The sequence below is a fragment of the Tauraco erythrolophus genome, chromosome 5 (genome assembly GCF_009769465.1).
Source record: "Tauraco erythrolophus isolate bTauEry1 chromosome 5, bTauEry1.pri, whole genome shotgun sequence".
Taxonomy (NCBI): Eukaryota; Metazoa; Chordata; class Aves; order Musophagiformes; family Musophagidae; genus Tauraco; species Tauraco erythrolophus.
This window is the reverse complement of record NC_141469.1, coordinates 2,895,877-2,922,125: the sequence shown is the minus strand read 5'-3', so window position 1 is coordinate 2,922,125 and position 26,249 is coordinate 2,895,877. Positions and strand designations below refer to the sequence as shown.

The following is a 26,249-nucleotide window of genomic DNA, read 5'->3' as shown; positions in this document are numbered from 1 at the left end:
TTTCACCACAGTACGTTTTACACTGTTTTCATGTATCTTTAATTTATATGATTTGTTTTCAGAGCTCTTGTTTTTAACTGAAGCTACATACCCAGCAGCATTTGCAGCACCTTTGCTTTGCATGGAAATAACTTGCCTTACATGAATTGTATGTATGTGTCTAGTGTGACTGTCTCTGATTTTTGGTTGCCATACATTACATTTTTTAAAACTTTGATATCACTTCTAAGTTGATTCACAGTTTTTTCTTCTTATCTCTCCTTTTCTTCTCTGTCTTCTCTTTCCTCGGTCGATTCATTAGTTGTCAATGAGGATGTTCCAAGGAAAGGACCATGCCTCTTAAACCAAAAGAATGTTTGTTTCATTGTTTAGGTGTGAAATCCCCTTAGATGAAATGCCGGTTTGCAGCTGATTCAGATCTCTACACATTCGATCATATTTTAGATTGCTGCAGAGTTACTTTTAACTTTTTATTTTGGTCATTAAGAAAAAAAAAAAAATGTTAACCCCATGTTATTCTGACAGTTTGCTAACACTGGCTTTCTCTTAGAGGAAATCGACTTTCAATCAGTTCTAATGCTTTCCCCCTTTTTTCTTGTTTATTTTTATTTGAACATTGATCTGTAACATCTGAACAATCTTGAGATGCCTATCTTTGTGTAACTTCACTGTGTTTCTTCTGTTTTTGATTTTAAATTTTGTTGCGTTGTTTTGTTTGGTTGATTTTTTTTTTTTTTTTTTTAGTGGTGTCCTGATTTGGTTTGTTACAGCTTTGATAATGTATGTGTGGTTGTGCTATATCGATAAAGTTAAGCAAGTTATTTCCTGCCATTTTCCTTTTCAGTTGTGGTTTTTTTTTTTCCCACCCCCTTCTGTTAGCTTTGCTTTGCTCTTGTACCCTCAGATCTTGTGGATCCACCATTCCCGGCCCATTTTGTTGACCTTCCTACCACTGCAACCAAAGACTGTCATTTTCAGTCCTGATTACATTTTCCAATCTCTATTTTTGATTTCCGTTTTACTTTCAATGTTTTTTCATTCGCATCAAAGATGATGAGACAGAATCTACAGAAACATCTATCCTGAAAAGCCATCTGGTTAATGAAGTCCCTGTGCTAGCCAGTCCAGACCTGTTGTCTGAAGTTTCTGAGATGAAACAAGATTTGATCAAAATGACTGCCATCTTGACAACTGACCCTTCTGATAAATCAGGCTCCATTAAAGTGAAAGATCTTGGAAAACCCACTGAAGAAGAGCCAGGAGAGCCTTTTGAAATAGTTGAAAGAGTGAAAGAAGACTTAGAAAAAGTAAATGAAATTCTGAGAGGTGGATCTTACACCAGCGAGGAACGTGTTTTGCACAAGTCCCTTTCCAAACAAGAGCTTGTAGAGGAAGAATGGGTCATTGTCAGTGATGAAGAAATCGAAGAGGCCAGAAGAAATGCTCCTTTAGAAGTCACTGAACCTGCCTGTGTAGAAGTCAGGGTAGACAAAGGGACAACAAAAACGGAGAAGCCAGACATAACAGGAATGGTAGATTACCTTGCAGAGGATTTAAAAACGTACGTTTCTCTTCATGAGGTACAGCCACAAGCCTTACAAGAAGACTTAGTAGAAGAGAGATTTGAAGCTGTAGTAATAAGCAGGGATTCTGAAAAAGAAGGACAAGACTCTCCAGCACCTGCAACGCTGAGTCCTCAGGAGCAACACAAGCCAGCCTTAGAAATTAAAAAGCCAGCTAGGACAAAATTAAGAGACAAGCAAAAGCAAAAGGAAGGCAAGATGCGCAGCAGTGAAGAACAATCAGGACTAACGAAGCCCGCTTCAGATGAGTCTCTAGGTGAGGAACGTGGCTTAACACTGACAGCTGCTCCCGAGGCTAAAGCTGTGTCCCCTGTTATAGAGGAAACTCCTATTGGCTCAATAAAAGATAAAGTTAAAGCTCTTCAGAAACGAGTGGAAGACGAACAAAAAATACGGTCAAAACTACCTGTCAGAATTCAAACAAGAGAAGGCATTGCTGAAAAGGCTTCTAAAAGACCAGTACAAGCCAAAAAACCAGTAGCTCACAAAGCACAACCGCCCGTTTCACCTTCTTCTAAGACAGAAAGACTTGAAGAGACCATGTCAGTTCGTGAACTGATGAAAGCCTTCCAGTCAGGTCAAGACCCATCCAAGAACATATCTGGACTGTTTGAGCACAAATCTGTCAAACAGAAGCAACAGCTCCCTGAGAAGGAGACAACCCGGAGGAAAACAGTCTCTTCGCAAAGTGAAACGAGGCGAGTATCAAGCCACAAGACAGACAAACAGAAGGACAAACAGAGCACAATATTGAAAGCAGAGAAAGAGCCGCAATCAAAAAAAGGGAAAATGCAAATTCCTACTGTCGAAATTACCAAGAAAGCTGCAGGGAAAGACCAGGTAAAGGAGCAGAGCAGCAAAAAACCAACCGAACCTCCTCCTCCAGTGTTCGATGATGAAAGTGCCAAAGATACAGCGGTTGTGAAGGGCAGGGCTTCCGATGACCAAGGAGATACTGACTTCCAGATCAGCCCTGACAGAAAAACCTCCACAGACTTTTCTGATGTCATTAAAGAAGAACTGGAGGATAATGACAAATATCAACAGTTCCGACACCTTTCAGTGACGGAGGAGGGAGAGCTCAACTTGGAGCAAGTACTGACCAGTCCTTTCAGTGTTGCTTTTCCCACAGAGTATGTGAAAGATGGATTCCTTCCTGCTCTTTCGCTGCAGAGTGCTGCTTTCGATGGGAGCTCGGAGAGCCTTAAACACGAAGGTGTGGCTGATTCTCCAGGTAGCCTACTTGACGGAACCCCTCAGATCAGCTCTGAGGAAAGTTATAAGCACGAGGGTCTGGCAGAGACTCCAGAAACAAGCCCTGAAAGCCTTTCATTCTCACCAAAGAAAAACGATGGGCAAATGGAAGAAGCTAAAGAAGCAGCTAAAGCGCACGCAACAGCAGAAACACGTTCTCTGAAGGAACCCTCTCCAAAGGAAGATGAAAAAGGTATTACTGAAAGACAGCTAGATGCTGTTCCTGAGACTAGTAAGTCTCATTCTGACCATGTATCAGAAGAGCTTGTACCTACAGCCTCTGAAGAAGAGGCTGATAAGCTTAAAGAAAATAGCTCAGCTTCCATTATGGAAGATATTAGCAGGGATAAAGAATCCAGAACCACTGCACATTTAACTAAGTCTTCTGAAACACATGACACTGCTTTAGAGAAAGAAAAAGATATAACCTGTGAACGCCGTGTTGCGGTTAGAAGTCCCCAGAAATTGGAACTTTCACTTGCTAGCCATGATAGTGAAAGCTTTAGCCCAGTTGCAGATGACTCTTTGGCTGTAAGTCATAAAGACTCACTGGAAGCAAGCCCAGTGCTAGAAGATAACTCATCACACAAAACGCCTGATTCTTTGGAGCCCAGTCCTATGAAAGAGTCTCCCTGCCGTGATTCCCTTGAAAGTAGCCCTGTAGAACAAACAGTGAAGGCTGGTGTCTTGGGGCAGGGTCCTCTTCAGCCTGTTCTTAGCAAAGGAGAAACCTGCCCAGAGCTGGCATCGTTGCGTTCCAGGATTCTCCGTGACCCTGAGGGAAGCGCTGATGACGACAGTTTGGAGCAAACGTCCCTCATGGAGAGTTCAGGGAAAAGTCCTCTTTCACCTGAAACTCCTAGTTCTGAAGAAATTAGCTATGAAATCACACCAAAAACAGCAGACTCACAGGCTCTGTCAAACATACCAAAGTCAGCCGTGATCCCTGAAGTCAGTGAAGAGCCAGAGGATGATTCAGAAAGTGAACCAAAGAAGACGTTCACCCCTGAAGAGGAGATGTTTAAAATGGTGACCAAAATCAAAACATTTGATGAGTTAGAACAAGAAGCAAAACAGAAGAGAGATTACAAAAAGGATTGTAAGCAAGATGAATCTTCTGTAGTCGCTGATTCAGAAGCCGCCTGTGAAACTGAAGAACCAGAGTCAACAGCTGGAGAAGAAAAAGACATACCTACAGTGGTGATGTCTGCACCTGAATCTAGAAAAAGTTCTTCCTCTTCAGAAAGTGAGCCGGAATTGACTCAGCTAAAAAAAGAAGCTGACTCAGGCCTCTTAATGGAGCCTACGATCCGCGTGCAGCCACCCTCACCGTTACCGTCCGGTATTGACTCCAGTTCTAGCCCCGATGAAGCGGGTTTTCAACCCATTGACTCAAAACAATGCTCTGTCAGGACAGGTGCAGTTAAAGTAGAACAGGATAAACCAACAGAAGATGACAAAGATGAACCACTTAGCCTTGGGGGCAGCTGTAAGGCTTCCGCAAGAAAATCGGGCACCTGTCATTCTGATGGTTGCGCGTCAGCAGAAGCTGATGAGTCCATGTGTGACAGTACAGATGACAGTGAGACAGTTAGTCCCAATGCCTCAGTCACACAACCTGGGGGTACTCTGTGTCATTCCATTGGTGACGGTTCTCGACAAGAAGATCCTGTTGAGTCTTCACTAGCACTACAGCAATATGATACTACTGAAAAAGATGTCCAGACCACTGCGTTGTTAACACACACAGATCTCATTTCTACAGGAGCTGTGTCTCAGAACGTAGATGATGGTTCTTGTGGACACAGTACCGCTGAGTGCTCTGCACCACAAGATGGCAAACTGGCTGAAGAAGACACCACTGACCGTTCTGCATTGGGAAGTGATTTGGGAAAAACAGATACAGATTTTGAAACGCCTCAAAGAGATGTTTATGCTGAGGAACCCTTACCAGAGTATTCATCTCTTACCACTGAAACGGTGGAACTTGAAAGTTGTGTAGCAGATGCTGCTGAAAGTAGTGCTCCTTATATAGTAAGCCCTTATGAAAATGTGTCTTCTGAACATTTCTTTACTGACTCTGAAAGTAAGGTAGGATCTGGTAGAAGCGTGCTATCTAGGGAAGACTATTCAAGTGAAAGAGGAAAAGATCAGACTGGTGAAGCTTTGCTTAGCAGAGACGCAGGTAGTGAATGTCACTCTTCAGAGGAAGTATATATGGAGATAGAGCCAAAACCAGAGGACGCATTTCAGGAAATGTCCCAAGGGTCTTCAGCGTCAGATTCCACACAATTAGCTGAATCTGCCCTTGAGGATATGCAAGATGAAACAGAGAAATTGATCAGTCAAGTTGTCATCACCAAAACTGATGTGGACTCTGACATGTGGAGTGAAATACGTGAAGATGATGAAGCTTTTGAAGCTCGGGTGAAAGAAGAGGAACAAAAGATATTTGGGTTGATGGTAGACAGGCGGTCACAAGGCACAACACCTGATACAACACCGGCCAGAACACCCACCGAGGAAGGGACGCCACTTAGTGAACAAAATCCTTTTCTTTTTCAGGAAGGAAAGTTGTTTGAAATGACTAGGAGTGGAGCCATCGACATGACCAAAAGGAACTATCCAGACGAAAGCTTTCACTTCTTCCAAATGGGGCAGCAGCCTCAGGAAGAAGTTTCTTTATCTGAAGAAGTGAAAGAAGCAGCAGAGGGAGAATCTTCTAAGCTGAAGAGCTCACCAGATCCGTTTTCACCTTTAGAGTCAGAGGACTCAGATACTCAAGAAAAAGATACGTTGAAATTTTCACCCCCAGCATCTGAGTCTAGTGATAAATCAGAAGAAATGACGGGTGAAGGTGTCAGCATAGGCACCGCAAAAGCAGATCTTAAATCCAGAATTCCAATTAAAATGGGTATTTCAGCTTCTTCAAAATCACCAAAGAAAGAAACTGCTGCCTCTGAAGCTGAGGCCCTCTCCGGAACGGAGACTGACATGGTTGATAGCAGTCAGGTGCCTTGCCCTATCTCTCCTGAGCAGTCCATAGTAGAAGACGAGTTAGATTTTTCCAAAGTCACTAGATTAGTTTGTTCCGAACAGGGTGATGAGTCCCCTGACTCTTCACCAGAGGAACAGAGATCCGTGATTGAAATCCCTACTGCTCTAATGGAGACAGTGCCTTCCTGCGACAGCAAATCCAAAATCCCTGTCAGAACAGCTGCTGCTGCATCGCAGTCCTTGCAACCATCGGAAGGTGAGAGCCTTCCCACAGACGGCTTCCTAGACGGCTTGCTGTGCGAAGGAAAAGATGACCAAGCGAAACCAAAGTCTAAAATTCCTGTCAAAGCAGCTTTCCAAAAAGCTGACCAACAATCTACATGCGCGGACACATCCGTTCACAAGCTAGAGTCGCCCAAAGCTCTTGACATGACAAGCAAACTCCCTGCGAAGCAGGATAACCGAAGTAAATCGGAATCTGACGCAAGCGTCCCCATGGACCCAAAGGCTAAACGTTCAATAAAAGCTAGGAGTTATGCTGAGGCAGAAGCAGAGACCAGGGAGAGGGAGAGAGAGATGAAGCTCGAGCTAGACTCAGATGAGGCACCACCAGCAAGACCCAAGGTATTTTCATCACGATTGCCAGTTAAAAGCAGGAGCGCTACCGCCTCCCGCGGTGCTTTTAGTCCCACAAAAGAAAGTAAGGAACATCTTTTTGACCTTTACAAAAACTCCATAGAATTCTTTGAAGAAATTAGCGATGAAGCTTCCAAATTAGTGGAAAGACTCACGCAGTCAGAGAGAGAACAAGAATTAGTTTCAGATGATGAAAGCAGTAGCGCCCTAGAAGTTTCAGTTATTGAAAATGTGCCATCCAGTGAGACTCAGCAGTCAGTTCCTGAAGACATCTTTGACACCAGACCCATTTGGGATGAGTCAGTAGAGACTCAGATTGAACGTATCCCTGACGAAAATGTCCATGACCATGCTGAAGGTATTTGCCAACGACTGGGCTTCCCTGTGCGCCGCATGTCATGAATTAAACTTTTTGGGTTTTTTTTTTTGGTTTTCTTTGGGGTGCGTGTGCGTGTATGTATGTTTGTGTACCCGTGTAACGTGCGTGGCATTTTTCTTTTAAGCTTTTTGTGGTTAGTTGTGTATTTTTTTTTTCCCCTGTGAGCTGTGTTTGGTTTTTTGCGTTGTGTCTGTGTTTTTTCTTGTCCGTGAAACGATCTCAAGATTGCAAACCATGAGTGCTTGTGGGAAGTGTTACCTTAATAAATAGAAACACTTCTAAAAATATATGTTGTTTTACCATCAAACTGATTGCTCAGGTCACGCACATTTTGGCTTTTGGCTTTCCCTGGCCCTATCCTTAACTATTAATTTTTACTAATAATGAAATATTTGGGCATCGATTGAGACTGAGACAGGCAAATTCATTTTCTTTTGAGTTGTTACACGAGGAAATCTGCAGAAGTTTTACGCAATTAAGTTTTTCATGTTCCTTTTTTTGGCGATCCCTGTCTCGAGAAAATTCTGTGTCACCAGTAACTTCAGTACACATTTTCTGGTGTTTGGTTTTCCTCTCACCTGCTTATGTGCTGCTACTGAGTAGCCACGATGGAAATCCAGTAGCTAAAATGAAACATGCATCTATCATTAAACCTAAGCAGTTTTCCGAATCTGAGATATCGCAGCCCACGTGTGCGTTCAAGGAAAATCAAAACTCAAATTCTGCCGTCCCCAAATTAGCTTTGGGGATGGGAGGAACAGTCAGTCTCGCTGTTACAAAGGTATGTCTCCCAAAACAAATGAAGACTGGCAAACAAACATCTGATTTTTCCTTGCCTTCATTGAAAGTATTTTGTATCACCCCCTAGTTGAAAGGGTCAGAGATGCTTAAATTAACAATACCTCAAATGCAAACCATAATACGAAGTGCCATATGGACTGTGTGAACAAAACTTTCCCTACAACAGAAAGAACGTAATTAGAAGCACCAGTCCAGATGAATTTTTCAACCTTGGCATTTGCTGAGGAAGGCATGGAAAATGATGGCTCTTGACTTAGCTCAAGTCTTCAATTTCACGTTAGAAGTTTTAGAATAAAACACTTGGCCAAAACAGGCACCGTAGGCACTTCAGTCCTTGTTTAGATTTTCACGTGAAAGCCTAATTTTCCAATGGAAAATGTGGGTAGTCCTGTGCTTTTTGAAATATCAAGTGCTTTTTTTTTTTTTTTTTTTCTGTTTTTTTGAGCTGGGGATTTACAGTCCTCAGTTTAGTCAACCCATTGTAACAGCCTGTCCACATTTAGATTTACAGCAGTTAGGGAAAAAAAAACAACAACGCTTTCCCTTCTTGGGCTGTATCACCTGTGAAAACGGTTTTTAACTTGTAAAAGGCAACTTGTGGCTCTCTTTGACCTTCAGATCAACAGGATGATCAGGAAAGGACAGAGGAAAGACTGGCCCACATTGCTGATCATCTTGGATTCAGCTGGACAGGTAAAACGCGCGTCGTCTGCTCCAAAGAGAAAGGAGGGAGAGCATTCCTCACTTAATGCATGTTTCTTTCAGATGATTGCCTGATTATCTAAAGATGTTTTATAGAAATTTTTCGGTAGCTTACCATCTTCTGGTTACTAAGATTACTGAAGCCTATTGGGCAAGAACTGGGATGCAGAGATAAGGTCTCTGCACTTGCTGGCATCTCCAGAGAGGAAACTCCTAGGATGAGAGAGTGACAAGGAGCTGGCATACATTCCCCTACTCCTTCTTGCAAAATGCAACAGCTCTGGCTAGAAGATAAATGAATATATGAATAAACAGCCTTTGTGTTCCGGAACTCCTGAGCTGGAAGGCCACTGTAGGGATAAATGACATCAGCTGCTTTTCTCCAGAACTGTGCTGAGCAAAAAGGGATGGAAAGGGATCAACTGGTAACAACCACTTTAATATCGTGGATTTGATAGATCTGAGACAGTGTTACTGAGGACGAGTGAAAGTAATACGGAATGAGATGCAGATGTCTATCACTGAAAATCAGCTCGAACGTGTTTACAAAGAAAAAGAGCTATGCAGACATCTCAATGCTGTGTCAAACGGTGCAATCTAACAAAAAATTACTACCAAAAAAAAAAAAAAAAAATCAGGTCTACGCTTGTTTCGTCTCTATCCCTAGAGCAGTACCATGCTCCTGAAAAATAAGCAAGGCTCTAGGAGTTAAAGAAGAGTTGTATACCAGAGAAAAAATGTTGTCCCCTTGATACTTTCGCTTATGTTACTCACTTCTTCCCTTCTTGTCCTCTATTTCAATCCATAGAGAAGACTGGGAACATATGTCACTCATCCCAACGTGGATTATCTTGAAATCAGTAGGACTCGGAGCTGTGCAATTTAACAGATTAGGAGTCTGCTGAAAAACTTGTATAAATGAACAGGCAGTTCTGAAAACAAAGCTAGAAAAAGTGGATGCTCATCAAAGTAGACATTAATGTGTTACAGCATTTTAGAGAGGGCAGAGTAACACCCCTGCATAAGTATTCCTGACTTATATTACGGTAAAGATTGGTTATAGTAAAGATTACTGTGTCAAATGTTACTTTGGGGGATAAAATAGTGGTTGTTTTTTTGTTTAAACTTATTTGAGTACCTAGGATTTGAATCTAATGTGTAGTTACTGTATATTTGTTGAAGCTTACAGTTCCATCAGTTTACAAGCCGGCCTGGAAATAAGATTATCTGGGGTTTGGGGTTAGAGTTCCCTCTACCCTCCAAAACCAAGTCCATGCCACTATAGCAATAATGACAAAGGAATCGAACATGAATCCTTCTTTGTGAAAGAAGCAGAAATCTGGAGACCAGGAAGAACAGTAGGAATCTCAGGAATTCTCCATGGCTTTAACTCATTTGAGGACCTGTTTCAACAGTTGCATCTTAGTTTGGTGGTGGCAGAAGGCTGCTCCTGGTTCTGGATACAATAAAGATGATGTAGGTTGTTAAACCGTTTCTCTTTTCTGGACTGCGGTCTGGAGCCTATGCTACATCTGAAAGACACCAGTTATTCTGTTTCACCTTTTCATTTTTTTGCTTTTTAACTGTAATTCATAGGCATTTACTTTTCTTTACATGAAACAAGTCCAGGGGAGTAGTAGTGTTAATGTAGCTTTTAGTAGCTTTCATCTAGCCCTACAAAATGCCATACTTAAAATAAATTCTTTCACTAGATTTTGATCAAAGTTTCTGAAATATTCAACATTTCAGAGGATAGAATCTGCTGAGCGTGGTGCTCTGTAGCTAGAAATATTTTTATCTGCTCACGTGCAATTTCTGCAACTGCGCTTCTTGATAGCTTGTCACCGCTAAATTTTGTCAGTTCTATTGTGCCCCTGAGAACTAGGAATGGTCAACACAAAAAATAAAAGTTCACACAGACCCATCACTTCTAGCCATAACACGTTTCTGTCTTTGTCTTGAACTTACTGTTTACCAACGTCTCTAAATAGAAGGTATGTAGAAGCAAAGAGAATTTGGTTTCAGAAGAGTTTGTAGTCCACTTGGCTGCTGATAGCCATAAAAGAGATGTAAGGCAGGGAAGAAGAAAAAGACATCTTTACAGAGATGGATTTCTTTTTCAGAGCTAGCAAGAGAACTGGATTTCACAGAAGAGCAAATTCACCAGATCCGAGTTGAAAATCCTAATTCGCTTCAAGACCAGAGCCATGCACTCCTCAAATACTGGCTTGAACGGGATGGGAAACATGCAACAGGTTTGTCTCCAGTTATAGTACGTGTAACTGTCTTCACTTTGCTAGTTGAGGTGACAGATGTGTGTTATAATCACAAAAAGATGATGTGGGTAAAATTCAGGCTATAGAAAGAATGACCATTGTATTTAATTTCTTTTAAGCTCGTCGGTGTAACGTGGCGTATCATAGGGGCTACAGAGAAAATAGTTTAATTTTGTTCATTTGAGGGCAAGGTGGAACATCTGACAGCAAAGGAAGAGTGGAAAAACACCGAGGCCTCTTTTTCCTAAACTGAAAAAATGTTTGGGGAAATGAAAATTTTTGAAGGATAAAACCAAAATGAGTGGTCATTTTTATAGGCAGCCCTTCAGTTAATTTTAGATTTTACATAGCAATGCTTCTAAATGCATCTGTGCTTTATATATGATATTATATTGCTTAGTATCCTTCCTATACATGTCCTTCATATGGAAAACAGAAAGGAGGGAGCATGTGAAATTCCTAACTCAGGTACACGGTGTCGTTCTGTTGCCACAGATACAAATCTTACCCAGTGTCTCACAAAAATCAACCGAATGGATATCGTTCACCTCATGGAGACCAGCGGCATCGACTCCGTGCAGGTCCACGGCACTCGCACGTACGCAGAAATTGAACAGACAATAGGATTGGACCATAGTGAAGGTAAACACCTGCTCCAGACTGCCCAGGTTATCTCATCTAAGCACTAGCTTCTCTTCTGGAATGCTTGACTAGGATAATCTGTTAACTCTTATTAGTAAGAAACTGCTGCAAATACTTATGCTTACTTTTGGGGTTTTTTTTTTGCTTATACAAGTATTCCCATAAAAGTTAAGAAGGTTGCATTAGGATTTGACCAAGATCTGCAGAAGGAAAACTACTCCATGCTTTGGAAGAAACTTTGGATTCAAGTATCCAGGATATTGTAATTCTGCTAGGATGCTGTTGGATTTCTTAAGTTTACAAGTTCAGTAGATGAAATCAATGGTTGTAAACTAAAGAAACACCTCCAAATTATGTGAAATAAAGTTCTCTTTTCTGGAAGTGATACTTTTACACCAGTAACTTGGTGTTGAACCAGTAGCTTAGCAAAGTATTAGACAGCTGCAAACCTCCCATATTTAAGAGAACGTAGGAATAGAAGGTTATTTGCTATAATTAGCGTTCTAACATCACAACCAATTACTTTTAGAACGTTAACCTCCATGTCCAGCTCAAATTCAATCCAAGCAGTTGTGTTTTCCCCCGAGCTATTCTTCAGACTTCGGTAGGTTCCTAGTGACGGTGGCTAGTAAGGAAAAACAAAAGCCCAAGCTTGTGACTTGTAGCCTGTGGAACAGAAACACAAGTTATTTTACGTTTTTTGCAGAATGAGAGCCCTTGCTTTGAGATTAGGAGTTGGGGCTGGGTGGATGTGTTTATAAAATAGCTCATCCTTGCACCTAGTCCTGTATAAATTTCTTTTCTTTGTGTAGTTATTTTTTCCAGAAGCAGATAGGAGGAAAAAAGTCACTAAAACCTGTGCTAATGTGCTGGGAAAAAAAAAAACGTTGTGAATCTTCTTTCATACTTTGAGGGTTTCAAGATTAATTACTCTAGGTAAATTTTGGGGTAAATCTCATTTCACCTGTTACTGTCAAGACTGATTATTTGGCAATCTTAGTGGTAATCCAGTGTTCCTTCAGCTGCTTAGAGAGAGGTTGTGTCCTCTCCCACTCCAGATGTCTAAAAATTTCAGGTCATGTGTTCCATCAGGGATTTGAAATGCACATGGAGAATGAAAAGGATTTCCTGCTTTCTAGTAAGACTTGTAATGACATTTCTCCTCTCTCTGTTTTTTAAAGGGTTTTCTGTGCTGCAAGAAGAACTGTACAGTTCAAGACATAAGCAGGAAGAACAACATAGAATATCTAAAGACAGTGAGCCAACAGAGCACCCTCCTCTTGTCTCTGAGGAAGACGTGTCTGTCAGTTATTCTCCTTTTCAGGACAATACTCCCAGGAGTGAGGCAGAAGCATCAATGGCTGAGCTCCTGAGACAAGCACACAAGGAAGAAGAGGAAGCTGACTTCTCAGGGAAACCCCAAGATGTGCCAGAAAAAATATCTGCTTCACAACATGAATATTTGTAAGTGCCAAAAGACCAGGATGAAACCTATGTGGAATGGGTTATCTCTTCTCCCCGCAATAAGAGGATCTTAGAGTTTTCTTTGGAATGTATGAACTCACCAGAGTTTTCCTCCAATCGTGCGCACCAGTTCATTAGCTCCTGCTGCAGGTTTGACTTTTTAATCCATGTGGAGGAAGCCTTAAGGATTAGGAGAGTCAGTTTGGCACTGTGAAGACAAAGCAATAATCTGGTTTAGTACCTGTGAAAGAAAAGAGGGATAATGTAGAGGTGGGGCTTTTTTTGCAAACTGCATATATTTTCCATACGTTAGATGGCAAGTAATGGTAAACTTAATGGAATTAACACTAGAAGGGCCTTTCTGCAACTTCAGGATGGCTTTTTCAGTCAAGGCAAAAATTTTCCAACTTGATCATTACTTACAAAACTCATAACCGCAAATCAGGAACGAGATTTTTAACAGTGAATTTCAGATGGCCAAAGGAACAGAATCAGGGTTTTACACAGGCGAGACGAAAGTACTTAAAGGAAACAGCATATGGTAAAATAGAGATTTAGAAAACCCACACAGCAAAGTCTTGATTCCAGTTTGGGGCCATCAGTGGGGTTGGTTTCATTTGGAAAGGCACTTGAAAAGAATCCTGTTTCTTTCTTCCCACCATCCCTACTCATGTGCCCACGCTGAGAACTCTCTGCAGGGTTGTTCCAGGTATTCATAGGCTAGCAAAATATCAAGGATCCCCTTCCAAAGAAGTGGTTTTCCTGGGCGTGATTAACTTGGATGTGGAGATGCAGCTCCAAACAGTCAAAATGCAGTTGAGTCCAGCAAACGGTCTTTTGGGGATGCTTTTGCTCAAGATAAGCTTTACATCCAGGAGAGAGTGTGGGAGACAGAAAACAGCATCTAAGGTAGGGGATTTAGGTTGCCCTAATCCTAATGATTTGCAAGAGGGAATGAATGTTTCTGAGGAATAGAGAAGACATTTGAGACAATATCTCCAGTACTAAATGCAAGTAGTGGTCACAGGAGGATATCACTACACTTCATGTCTAGTTTGAGGAGGAAAATTGTCCTAGATTTAAGTAGCTCATAAGGAACACATACTAAGAGGAATTATACAATAATATGTATAGCCTTTCACTACAGTGAAATCTTTTCTTATTTTAGAACACAATTGTTTCAAGAGCAGTTGGGGGAGCACAACAAATTGTCAAAACCCAACTCACGTCAGGGAAAAAACATATCCATGCATGTTATTCTGTTACTGTTATTATTAGTGTTATCTGCTCAGGGGATTGGTCATGGAGAACAGAATCTGGACTCCTATTATTAAAATTTAACAATTCCCTCAGTTAATTTTTAGGATGAGATGGGGAAAAAAACAAGTATGTAGATGACCACTCTAAAGCATCTCTGAAGTCTTAGAAGTGGAAGATTTAATTTCTGCAGGCTCACTGTTTTTCAGGCTGTAATTCCACCAGTTTTTATATAGTTGTTTTGGGGTTTTTTTTCTGATATACATGAAAAGAGAAAACTCAACCTCAAAAGAAGATTCTGGGTGGTGAATGGGTAATGTTTTCACTATTAGTGCAAACCAGAAGTGACCTTTTCAAGCTAGCATCAGAGTTACAAGGTTACTTGATACAACTCAGTTAGATGAGAGTGAGCTTAATAATTGTTGCCCAGAGAAGTTGTGGATGCCCCATCCCTGGAAGTGTTCAAGGCCAGGTTGGATGAGGCTTTGGGCAACCTGGTGTAGCGGAGGATTTCTCTGCCCGTGGCAGGGGGGTTGGAACGAGATGATCTTTAAGGTCCCTTCCAACCCAAACCATTCTGTGATTCTATCTGAAGTCAATATTATTCACCCAGATGCAACAGAAAAATATTGCATCTACATATGCTTTAATATATGTATTACTTTTATATATGTTACATAGTAATATATGTAATAATATGTTTAAATAACTTGCAGCAGCAATTAGAGCCATGTTCAACAGTGAAAATAACATTACAAACAAAAAAAAAAGATTCTCTGCTGAATTTCTGTTTGGTGAGGCTCCAGAATTCTCCTTCTCCTTCTCCATCTGTCTCCTTCCCCCCCAGAAAATAATACCTAGATTTGTTGAGGGCACAAGTGACAGCAAAGCTCACGTAAATCCTTTACAAAGACCAAGTTTTGCAGAATTGGGTGCAACGTTTGGGCATCCATTTGGAGATTTTCTTGGGTCAGGAAGATGAGAGGGATTCCTAGCCGGGTGCTCTGTAGTTATTTTCAAGAAGTATCAGTTATTTCTAGACTTTGCTAGATGACAGGCGACACAACAATATTTAATCAGTGCATAAGGCTCAATTTATGGAAATGGGAAAGGACTGCGTGGTAGTAACTTCTTCCCTTGAACCTGTAATTTGCAGTGTCACAACTCCAGGAACAGAGCAGTCTACAGCACCAGTAACTGGAAAAGCACACTTCAGTGTGGCGAAGGAAGAGAGAGAAAAAACATCCCCACAGCCCCTGTCATCTGCTCAGAGGGGCGACTCTCCCATCATCCAAGAGCCCGAGGAACCCCAGCTCCACCAGGATGACCTCTCTCCCAGGAGAACTAGTCTAGTGATAGTGGAGTCAACTGATGAGCAGACAGAAAAGTTTGGAAGAGGCTATGAAGAGGAGTCTTTAGAAAAGGTAAATAACAGCTTTGCCTCAAAGTAATTGACACAAAAGAACAAGTTTTGTGTCTTGCTCATTCCTTGAGATGAGACTACTTTTGATCAGCCTAATTAATCCCCATCTGCAACTGAGTCTTTTCTCTTTTCTTCTGTGGTTATAAGGGCTGAGGTTTTCAAAGCTGAAGCAACACTCACATCCTAAAGTCTAGACCATGATTCTAGTTCTGGTACCCTTATTTGTCCCTTGGTCTGTGAGTTATGTCCCTGTACGTGAGAGAGAATCGGTGTAAATAACAGGTGTGGAAACAAACCATGTACAAGTGAAAGCTGAAAACAGATGTAATGAAAGACAAAGTACTAATTTTAAAAGCTTATGAAGAAAGGCAAGACTAGGCCAGAGCAGCATGAAGAATGGCAGGAAAAATACCGTAAATTTAGTGAGATGTACGGGAAGAAAAGAACTTGGGAGTGGCGTTTATGTAGCCTGCAGGCAGGACAGAGAAGTGGAGACAGGAGATGGAAGAGAAGAACAAAAAAACTATGTGAGGTAGGTCATCCGTTGCGTAAGACCCAGGAACCTTGTTGCAGTGTTTGGAGAGGGGAAGACGTCAAGAGGCGATGAATGAAAACATCTATCTGGCTTTTAGTGGGGAATTTAAACTACTTGGCAGGTGAACCTTTAAGAATAAACAGCTTGCTTTGCCTGTTGGAAGTGGAAGAAAAGCAGAACACATAATTGGGCAGGAAATTAGTTTTCTCAGTGAAGTGAGAGCAGAGAAAGCACAGGTCTACTTAAGCAGAAGTTGTTTCCTGTTTTGACATTCACCTGGAAACGGGCTCTTCTTTCTCTGCTGTTCATGTTGCCAAAGGTACCACCTCTAGAATGAAGAGTTTCAGAGCTCTGGGATCTCAGGGAAAGGTTGGATATCAAACGTGTGGGATTACTCAGATGCTGAGAGATGAGCTCCAATAGGACTCAACGCAACGGCTGCTGTAGGAAAAGCTGCCCCTCTTTCTCCCTCCAGTTCTTTTATTAAAGTAAAACAACAACAACCAGCAGTACCAAAAAGAAACAGTCCCCCCTCTTATTTATTTTCCCCCTTTATGCTTTTATACTGTTTATATTTTCCAAGTAGTTCTCTTCAGCTTCTCTTTGCCTTCTGACCTCTTCGTTTAAATTTTTAATTCTTCCCTAGGCAGGAAAGAGAAGAACTTCAAGACTAGTTACTAATTTTTCTTGATCTTTCCAGTGCCAAGGCTATTGATACGTTGTCTTCTAGTTAAAACTGTTTAGTCCTTCTGGCTATAGGCTGCACTCTTTACTTGCCAGTGTGGAGGATTAAAAGGTTTTCACATAATTTTCTGTGTAATTAATACAGAAACCATAAATTCCAGAGTTGGTGTTAGTAATACCTTCTAGTCCATCTGCGACAACATCGTGCCACAAATTTCAGGCTTGTCCCTGGCAACCGTCAGAGCACTAAGACCACCAAGAGCATCCGATAGAATTAGTACCACAAAGATTCATCCATCTTTTTTGGGTATGCTAATGAACAGCTAATGTGTAGTCAAGTGGTCAAAGCCTCCCACCCTGCATCAGTGTTTCACAGATTAAAGTCAGGTAAGAGGCTAAAATCCTAATTTTCAGAAGTGAAGATGGTTTTAGACAAAACCAAGACAGAACCTGTAAGTACTGGTAGTACCACATACAACAAGGCACTGCTTCCATGCTTCCAATAGGAGTTAGCAGAGGAGTTAGGTGGGCTGGAGACCAGCTCGGACGAGGACGAGATGGTCACTACCAGGGTCGTTCGTCGCCGGGTGATTATTCAGGTACGGAGTGTCCATTGCACGAGCCTGTGGTGACTTAGGCCCTGGTGACACCTTCAGGCAACCGCTTGGCTGGTTATTGCTCCTGAAGCTGGAATGCTCCTGAGTAATGCATGGGCATTGGATAAGCCATTCCGATACCTGTTCCTGAAGGGAAGATGATAGTCATACTGCTAACCCAACCCTAAGTCCCGTTAGATGCCTCAGTAGGAGAAGAATGAAGACTTCTCAATCTCATAAACAACACGATCAACTAACATCTGTTTGTCCCTTGTGGCGTAACTTTTCTTTGCATGCCTTTCTAAGTATTTACTTGCACAACAAATTTTTTTCTAACATTCTTCAATTTTTTTTTTTTTCCTTCTTTAACCAATTAACCGATCTTAAAATTGTTTATTTGAAGTTAGCTACCTGAAGTCCTTGCTTCATAAAACTTTGTTCTTTGTCGTACAGGCTGATAGTATGCCTGAAATGCCACCAGAAACAGTCACAGAAGAGCAATATACAGATGAACATGGCCACACAGTGGTAAAGAAGGTATTGTCAGCTGTGCCCCTTGCTGCCTTCTTATTATTCTATAAAAGGAAGGATAATTACGTCCACATACATGCCAAATTTTCTTTTGTGAAAGGGCATGATTTTTAAAAGTAGAGTGTGGAAGGAACGAGAATTTCTGTTCCTGAGAGATTCCAGAGTTTGAAGAATTATTTTGATTCACCAGATCATTCTATGATACTGTTTATAACTCAACATGACATATTTTGTTCATTTTCCCACTTAAAGTAAATGAAAATTCTTCATAGATCCACATTTCTGAGAAATAAAAAAATAAAAAAAACCCACACCACTGCAATTTTATCTAAGACCGTGTTTGCTCGTATTAGTGAAACTAATGGAGGGCTGGGTTTGCAAGAGTCATCTCAATCCAGACTTCAGATCTTCAAAATCTCCACTCAGCTGTGCCTGACCAGGTTCCTACATTTCTGTACCTGTAGATACAATTAAGTTTCTATGGCACAAAGAATATAGAAAGTACTTAGTTGCGTGATGGCCTCATAAAATAAGCGTTTTCAGACCATGCTTCTAAAAATGAGTTCTGCATAGCATGGAAGTGGAAGAAGATCTTCTGTGCTCCTTGCTTTACCTGACAAGTCAGTGCTTAGAGAATTGGTCTAGGACTTGACTGAATTCTGCTGGTGGCAAACTCCGTCTTCTGTCTCCCAAGAAAACGTCGTAGACCCTCAGGTGGACAGTATGTCTCTGGAAGCTCTTTGAATTCATATTAAAATAAACAACCTTGTCCAAATATTCTTGGGCACAACGTGCAAGAGTGAACATGACTGTGTTATTCTGGATAGATCCATTCCTGGGAGGGCATTACCTCCACTTCTGTGACGCTTAAATATAGGTGACCCAGTCTGATCGAGCATCACAGCAAATAAACTTCTGGACAAAGCAGGAGGTAACTGCTTAATGTTACCTTGTCAAAAGGGGCTGGGGAGGTGTATGAAATGCAGAGCTCCACGTCATCCACAGAGGGATGCATACCCATCCTCCTGAGAAATTTACCTCGTCTTGAACGCTGTAATCTTCTGCTCCTCTTTGTTTGGCTTGCCAATGCTGAGAAAGCTTAAGCACCAGATGAGGCTCTGAAGCACATGATGATGGCTTTAAACTGAAAGAGGGCAGATTTAGATTAGATATAAGGAAGAAATTTTTCACTCAGAGGGTGGTGAGACACTGGCACAGGTTGCCCAGAGAAGTTGTAGATGCCCCATCCCTGGAAGTGTTCAAGGCCAGGTTGGATGAAGCTTTGGGCAACCTGGTGTAGTGGAAGGTGTCCCTGCCCGTGGCAGGGGGGTTGGAACCGGATGATCTTTGAGGTCCCTTCCAACCCAAACCATTCTATGATTCTATGAAGTAGGTTATTCTAGCTCACTAGCTCAGCACTGGTTAGTACCGTCAGTGTTGCAGTGTGAGGTCCGAGTCACTCCTTGAATCCAGTTCTGAGCATTTGATAGCCAGCCTGCTAACCTCTTAGTTTCAGAAGCAATTTTGAAAACGCCAGTCTGAAAATGTTTTCTAGCAGTTGTGCCATTGTAAAGAATGTTTTCTCTCTAAAATACTATACCTCGGCAATGGATTTAAACTGAAAGAGGGCAGATTTAGGTTAGATGTAAGAAAGAAATTCTTTACATTGAGGGTGGTGAGGCACTGGCACAGGTTGCCCAGAGAAGTTGTGGATGCCCCATCCCTGGAAGTGTTCAAGGCCAGGTTGGATGAGGCTTTGGGCAACCTGGTGTAGTGGAGGATTTCCCTGCCCATGGCAGGGGGGTTGGAACTAGATGATCTTTGAGGTCCCTTCCAACCCAAACCATTCTATGATTCTATAATAACTACTGCTTTAGAGAGTCATTCCAGTATCTATACTGAGCCCTCTTGTCAAGTAAGTTTATGGAAGCTTTGCTGCGTGGTAACCTAAGTAGGGCGAATGCGTTGACTTGCAGCTTTGCTACGGGGACTTGTGAGTATACGTGTTACAGACTAAAGCACTGACCCATCTATGTCATTTTTTTCTGTAGGAAGAAACACCCTTTGAGTAGAAAATACTATATAGAGAACGTGAAGCCATATGTTATTGTTAATCCTTTTGGGACAAAGCTCTGTTTCGTTCCTTCAGGTCACTAGAAAGATCATCCGGCGATACGTTTCTCCAGATGGCACAGAAAAAGAGGAAGTCCTCATGCAAGGAACACCCCAAACACCCATCACTGTCGAAGAAGGAGACGGCTATTCCAAAGTTGTGAAGCGGGTTGTGCTGAAGAGCGACAGTGAACAGTCCGAGGTCAGGTCTTCTTTCCTTCTTTCCTTCTTCTAGTACCTCAAGGGGGCCTACAGGAAAGATGGGGAGAGGCTATTCAGGAGGGCCAGTTGTGATAGGACAAGGGGTAATGGTTTTAAAATAGAGGGAGGTAGATTCAGATTGGATATTAGGAAAAAATTTTTTACCATGAGAGTTGTAGAACACTGGAACAGGTTGCCCAGAGAGGTGGTGGATGCTCCATCCCTGGAGACATTCAAGGCCAGGTTGGACGAGGCCCTGAGCAACCTGATCTAGTGGAGATATCCCTGTTCCTTGCAGGGGGATTGGACTAGATGACCTTTGAAGGTCCCTTCCAGCCCTAACCATTCTATGATTCTATGAATGTTGTAATTAAATGTTCTCCAGGTTTCTCCAACTAAGCCCTTGGAAAACTATACAGCTGCATTAGGTTTAACTTACTGGTGTGTTCTTTGCTTTGAAGAGGCTAAAAAAAAAAAAAAAGTTTTACTTTCATGCCAAGCGTTTGTAGAGCAGGTAATTAAACAGGAAAAACAACCCAAAAAGGTTAAGTGCTGTTGAGTTTATCTTTTCCTGCCTCAGTTCCCCATGTAGCCCCACAGACACGTGTACCAGCACGATTTGGGTTGTGGCAGAGGGCCAGGGGCACGTAGCAGGGGTCGCTTGCAGCAGTACTGCGGCCGAAAGCAGCATTTAACAAGCGCTCATTGGAAATGCTGAGAACGTTATTGCCGTTCTCTTGCCAAAATTAATCACCAAAATTCATTCTCTAGAAGTAGGGTAACAAGAAAACAAAGTAATTTTTTTTTTTTGTAGTTGACCATACCAGAACAACTCTTTATCATATGGAACCCATATACATTAAATTTATATTTTGCCAAATAAAATCGAGTTTGTCTCTTAGGTGTGGTATTCCAATATTCTAGTCTGTTGGTCCTCTAAGATTTCCTTGGTTTTGCAAGTATGACTCATCTCTCAGAAGAATATCTTAAAATTAAGATATGAACCGATAACCACTAATTCACACAGCAACGATTCCCAGCAAGACGTCCGCTCGTTACTTGGTGTGATTCCAGTGCCCGTGGCAGGTGAGCCAGTACGGCAGCCTGCAGTGTGGTGGAGGGCAGCAATGTCCTGCTGCCCTCAGGCTAGTTCAGGTTCCAGAAGCAGTTTTCACCCTGCCAGCAGGAAGCTTCTCGGCAGAATAAATTATCCAGGGTTGTTCCTGCTGTCTGAACTGGCACGTGTCTTACAGCGTCCCGTTCCGGAGCCGTTAACGCAGGTGATGCCCATCAAAATACCAGGTGATGCCCAGCACACTGGCTGTTTTGATGGGCACACGTGGAAAGTGAGACACTTCTCATATTCTTGATCTCTATAGCAATGATGAAGAAAGAACGGTAAAAGTAACTAAAAGCTTTGTTAGTATCCCTTAGGTAATTCATATCCAGTATATTTCTGCTTCCTAACCTTACAGGTGACCCTGTCTGAACCTGCTGTTGTGCCCAGTGCCTCCAAATTCCAGTCTGAACCAGTGGAAGGCCGGAAGGTCAGCAAAGTCATCAAGACCACTGTAGTGCAAGGAGAGAGGACGGAGAAGCACCTGGGGGATGCTAGCTTAGCTACTGATCTTCCGTCAGCCAAAGAGGACTTTGAAGAGGTAAAAATGCCTTTTAAATGTAATCATTAAAACCAGTGTCACAACATACCTGGGGACAAATTCTCCTCTTTTGAAAGTTTTGTTGATGGAGCATCATACTCAAAACTACTGAGTATAAACCTCTGTTGTTATACTCAGCCCGTGGAATAAAAGGATCAGTATATAAAGTGCGTGGGGAGAGGAAGTTAACATTACATTTTAGATTTACCTATGAAATATTTTAAGAATCTAAAAAAAAAAAAACATGGAGACTTTAGGTAAAGTTGTTGGAAGTTATGTGTGTGGTTACCGTTAAAGTTCATTCCTATGTTTCCATGCATGGAGCTAATTTTAGAAATTGATACAGTTAAATCTGCTGTCTGGGTTAGTTGATGTATTTATCCCTGGAAGTAAGAAATAGCTACCAAGCTCATTAGCACTTTTTGTGGTTTTATGCTTTTTCTGACCAGTTTAGACATTTCAGTAATAGAAAAATGATACTGAATTACTGTAGCTCTTTCTGTAAGGAACTGATAGCACCTCACTCTTAATCCTTTTTATTGTCCCTTTAAATAATACGTGTAAAACACGTCTTAAAGATTCACATAGGTAAAAATTTTGTGTCATTAGATGCAACGTAACTACTCGGTTTGCTTTTTTAATTTGACAAAATACTATATAAAAGCATAGATGCAACAGTGTCACGGTCTGGATATTTTCTGCCAGTAATACAATGGTTTTGCAACTTGCAGCAAGACAACAAGCACTCAGCTATTGGGTTGAGGTGCCAAAGTTCCCGTTGGAATATAGGCCCAGCAGCCAGATCCCCCCTCTCCCAACAAGAACAAAACAAGCAGCAAAAACCATCACATCGAGGTTCAAAGAAACCCCTTGGGAAATAACACTTTTTTCCCTAGTTCAGTAAATCAAGCAGCCTGCCGGAGATACCACAGACAAACCCTCATCCAACCAAAAGGAAAATCAAAATGCTGCTTTTTTTTTTTTTTTTTCTATTTTTCTGTTCTCTCTGAAGTCTTAGTAACAGCAGATAATCTGCGGAAGAGTTTGCCGGGCTCCATTCCCTGCTTCTCCCATTTCAGTACAGTCGAGGCTCAGAAGTGTCCCCCATCATTTCTACAAATACCCATCTCTGTATCGCTAGTGCTGAGGACAGGCAGCTCAAGGTGACAGTGGGAAAAGCTATAAAAAAAAAAAAAAAAAAAGAAAAAAAAAAAAAGAGTATTTTCTGTCCCAGGAAAAAGTGGCAGGCAGATGCTTCTCTTAGTTGCCTGTTCCTCGTTTTCTCAGCATTCACCTTCATTAAAATAAAGCACTAAGGGATGAAGAGCAATTGTCTTCTGTCCTAGATTGTGGGGGTTTTGTTTTAATTTGAAGTTTATGTTTTAATTCGAGGCTTTGAGCTATACAGGTAACCAAATGAAAGTCCAAATCCCCGCTTTGGTAGAGAAAGAAATCCTGAAAGAGGACGGATCAATTATCAAAAGGTTTGGCTTGGCATGTCAGTGAACTGGTACTGGAAAAGGATTAACAAACTCCTAATGAACGAGAGGATTTAAGCGAGTGTCTGAAGTGAAACCACTGGCAGCATCTACAGTTTTATTTGAAAAAGTACTAAAGATTCCTACTAACAGTCTCTTACAGGAAGGGATACATGCCCCGGAAAGGTCTCCATCCACTTGGAAAGATTTGGTGAACAGGGGTGTGAGGGGTTTGCCCCTGCCAGCGGCCAAGCACCATGCAGCCGCTCCCCACGCGCCCTCCTGTCCCACCGTGGAACGGAGGAGGGAATAGGAACAGCAAAAGTGACAAAAAACATGGGTTGAATGAAGGAAGATAGTTTAATAAGCAAAGGAAAGAGGAAAGAATGACCAAGCAAGTGATGCAAAGGCGATCCCTCACCATCTCCCACAAGCAGACCAATACCCAGCCAGTCTCTAAGCAACGGTCACCTTGGAGGATAGACCCCCCTTGACCCCCCCAGCCTCTTCCTCTACCCCATTTTTATTGCTGAGCATGATTATGTATAGTGTGGAATATCCCTTTGGCCAGTTTGGGTCAGCGGTCCTGGCTGTGCTCCCTCCCAGTCTCTTGCCCACCCCCAACCTACTCACCGAGGGGGCCGGTGGAAGAAAAAATAGAGACAGTATGGATGCTGTGTTCAGCAATAACCGTAATTCTAACAAGCTGCAAAACACATCCCAGTTTCAGAGTCAGCAGGATGGTGTCACAAGGACACACCAAGAGCCAAAGACCTGCTCCGTCTGCTTTTGGACAAAGGGTTCACGTTCTTGTCGAAGCGCTCCATCTGACGAAGGGACCTTTTGGTCATTCAGGTCCAATTAAGAAGTGTCAGCTGTCTGATAAAAATCGAGCTATTCCTTCCTGAGCAGGCAAGAGTTTCCAAGTTTCCCGTGGTCCTCTCTCAAGGACGCTGACCAAAAATTGGGCTTCTGGGTAGGACCAAGCAAGAGACACCCAGCTGTCCTATGGCAATGACATGTATTTGCCTAGATCTAGAAGGGACTTGGTGAGGTTTAAGGTTCTGAGTAGTAGAGCAAGATGGTTCCAGTGAGTTAAGACAGTAATTAACAGAATAGTTCAGGACACTAGATTACCACCAATGTAGTTTTTTTGGCTGTCAGAAGTAAGACTTGTTCAGAAGTGTTCAAGAAATTAGTCAGCTTAAATTAATATCGTACAGGACAAGTCTGTGTGTTAAAGTTAAGCAGAAAAAACAGCCAAGTCTTGTGTGAATTTCAACACACGTTGCATGTCTGTGTGTTACAGCATGTGTGTGCTGGGCGTCTAAAACTGTGTGCTTAATCAGCGTGTAGAGATTAATTGCTACTGGTTTACAGTACGAAAGCCGGTTAAAGCGGTGGTGCATGTTGTATTCGTAGAATCACAGAATCATGGAATGGTTTGGGTTGGAAGGGACCTCAAAGATCATCTAGTTCCAACCTCCCTGCCGTGGGCAGGGACACCTTCCACTAGACCAGGATGCTCAAAGCCTCATCCAGCCTGGCCTTGGACACTTCCAGGGATGGGGCATCTACAACTTCTCTGGGCAACCTGGTCCAGTGCCTCACCACCCTCAGAGGGAAACATTTTTTTCTTATATCCAATCTGAATCTCCCCTCTTTGAGTTTAAAGCCATTGCCCCTTGTCCTATCACTAGATGCCCTTGTAAAAAGTCCCTCTCCAGCTTTCCTGTAGGCCCCCTTTAGGTACTGGAAGGCTGCAATAAGATCACCCTGGAGCCTTCTCTTCTCCAGGCTGAACAGCCCCAACTCTCTCAGCCTGTCCCCATAGCAGAGGTGCTCCAGCCCTCAGATCATCTTCATGGCCTCCTCTGGACCTGCTCCAACAGCTCCATGTCCTTCTTGTGTTGGGGACTCCAGAGCTGAACGCAGTATTCCAGGTGGGGTCTCACGAGAGCAGAGCAGAGGGGTAGAATCACCTCCCTTGACCTGCTGGCCACGCTGCTCCGGATGCAGCCCAGGACACGATTCGGAATGCATAAAGAATCTGTGACCTCAGAGGCTGGCTTGAACTGCCAGCTGCAGTTCTTCTCGTGTTATTTTCAATGAAAAAGCCTTAAAGCTGCAGCTGAAAAGGATTGTTTTTTAAAACCTTCAGGAGCTGCGGGCTTTTTCAAACCATTTTCTCATTTGTTTTGTTTTAGGACGACGCTGAGTAAAGCCAGCACGCAGAAGAGGACTGTGATGAAGGATCGGTACGGAAAACACGTTCACATAGAAGAGCTGGAAGACACACCAGAAGCACTACCACAGGATGACCTCCAACATGACCTCCAGCAGCTTCTTAGACACTTCTGCAAAGAGGACTGGAAACAGGAGGCGAAGTGAGAAGCTGCCACCCCTCAACGACACCACAGAACCACCCACCCCGTATGCAGCATTCATCTTCTCTAGGTGTAGACCTTATTACCTACGTAATCACTGGAAGACACTGCCATTTCTACTTGTGCAGATGCAGTGAATTCATTTCTTCCCCCCTCCCCGTGTTTTGATTTTTTGAGGGTTTTGTTATTTTTTACCCTGTAAGCTAATTTGTGACCAAAGATAGCATCCTCCATTCAGGATGATTTATCCACCGAGTCGTCGTCTTCGTGCCGTACTGGGAATTTTGTCAGCATCGCCACTTCTTGCTGTCCCTTTGCTTCTGCCCTAGCTTCATGAACTTGCATTCGTCAAGCCAACTTCATCTACAGGCCTCTTCAAGTGACTATGTACATGCACCATGAGAAAGGGAGTTGACTGTATATAGGGAGAGCATTTGGACTTCCAAGACTGCAGGAAACACACTGCCTATGACTCCGGTTAGCACCATGGATTACGAGGTCCGTTGGCACCGCTCAACAGCGATTAACGAAATAACGTTAACGCAACCGATGGCCAACACAGACCAGCTGAGGAGGAAGCGCTGCGGATCTGCTGCATCCATAAGACTTCCAGTTGAGGGATCTGTTATAGTTCAAGGCTCTAAGAGTCAGGC

At 42.4% G+C, this 26,249-nt stretch overlaps 1 protein-coding gene across 2 annotated transcripts in view; it reads left to right on the top strand.

Moving 5' to 3' along the window:
- The window catches only part of ANK2 (ankyrin 2), a 172,257-nt gene extending 146,657 nt beyond the window's left edge, over positions 1-25,600 (top strand). For both annotated transcript variants that reach the window (XM_086612093.1, XM_086612094.1), the window contains 12 exons: positions 1,051-6,828; positions 8,269-8,343; positions 10,476-10,607; positions 11,124-11,270; positions 12,452-12,734; positions 15,148-15,415; positions 17,140-17,232; positions 17,683-17,766; positions 19,910-20,074; positions 21,549-21,731; positions 23,124-23,215; positions 25,417-25,600. In XM_086612093.1, coding sequence (XP_086468219.1) covers positions 1,051-6,828; positions 8,269-8,343; positions 10,476-10,607; positions 11,124-11,270; positions 12,452-12,734; positions 15,148-15,415; positions 17,140-17,232; positions 17,683-17,766; positions 19,910-20,074; positions 21,549-21,731; positions 23,124-23,215; positions 25,417-25,600 — 7,484 coding nt within the window. The remainder of the gene's footprint in view (positions 1-1,050; positions 6,829-8,268; positions 8,344-10,475; positions 10,608-11,123; positions 11,271-12,451; positions 12,735-15,147; positions 15,416-17,139; positions 17,233-17,682; positions 17,767-19,909; positions 20,075-21,548; positions 21,732-23,123; positions 23,216-25,416) is intronic.
- Positions 25,601-26,249: the final 649 nt, after the last annotated feature.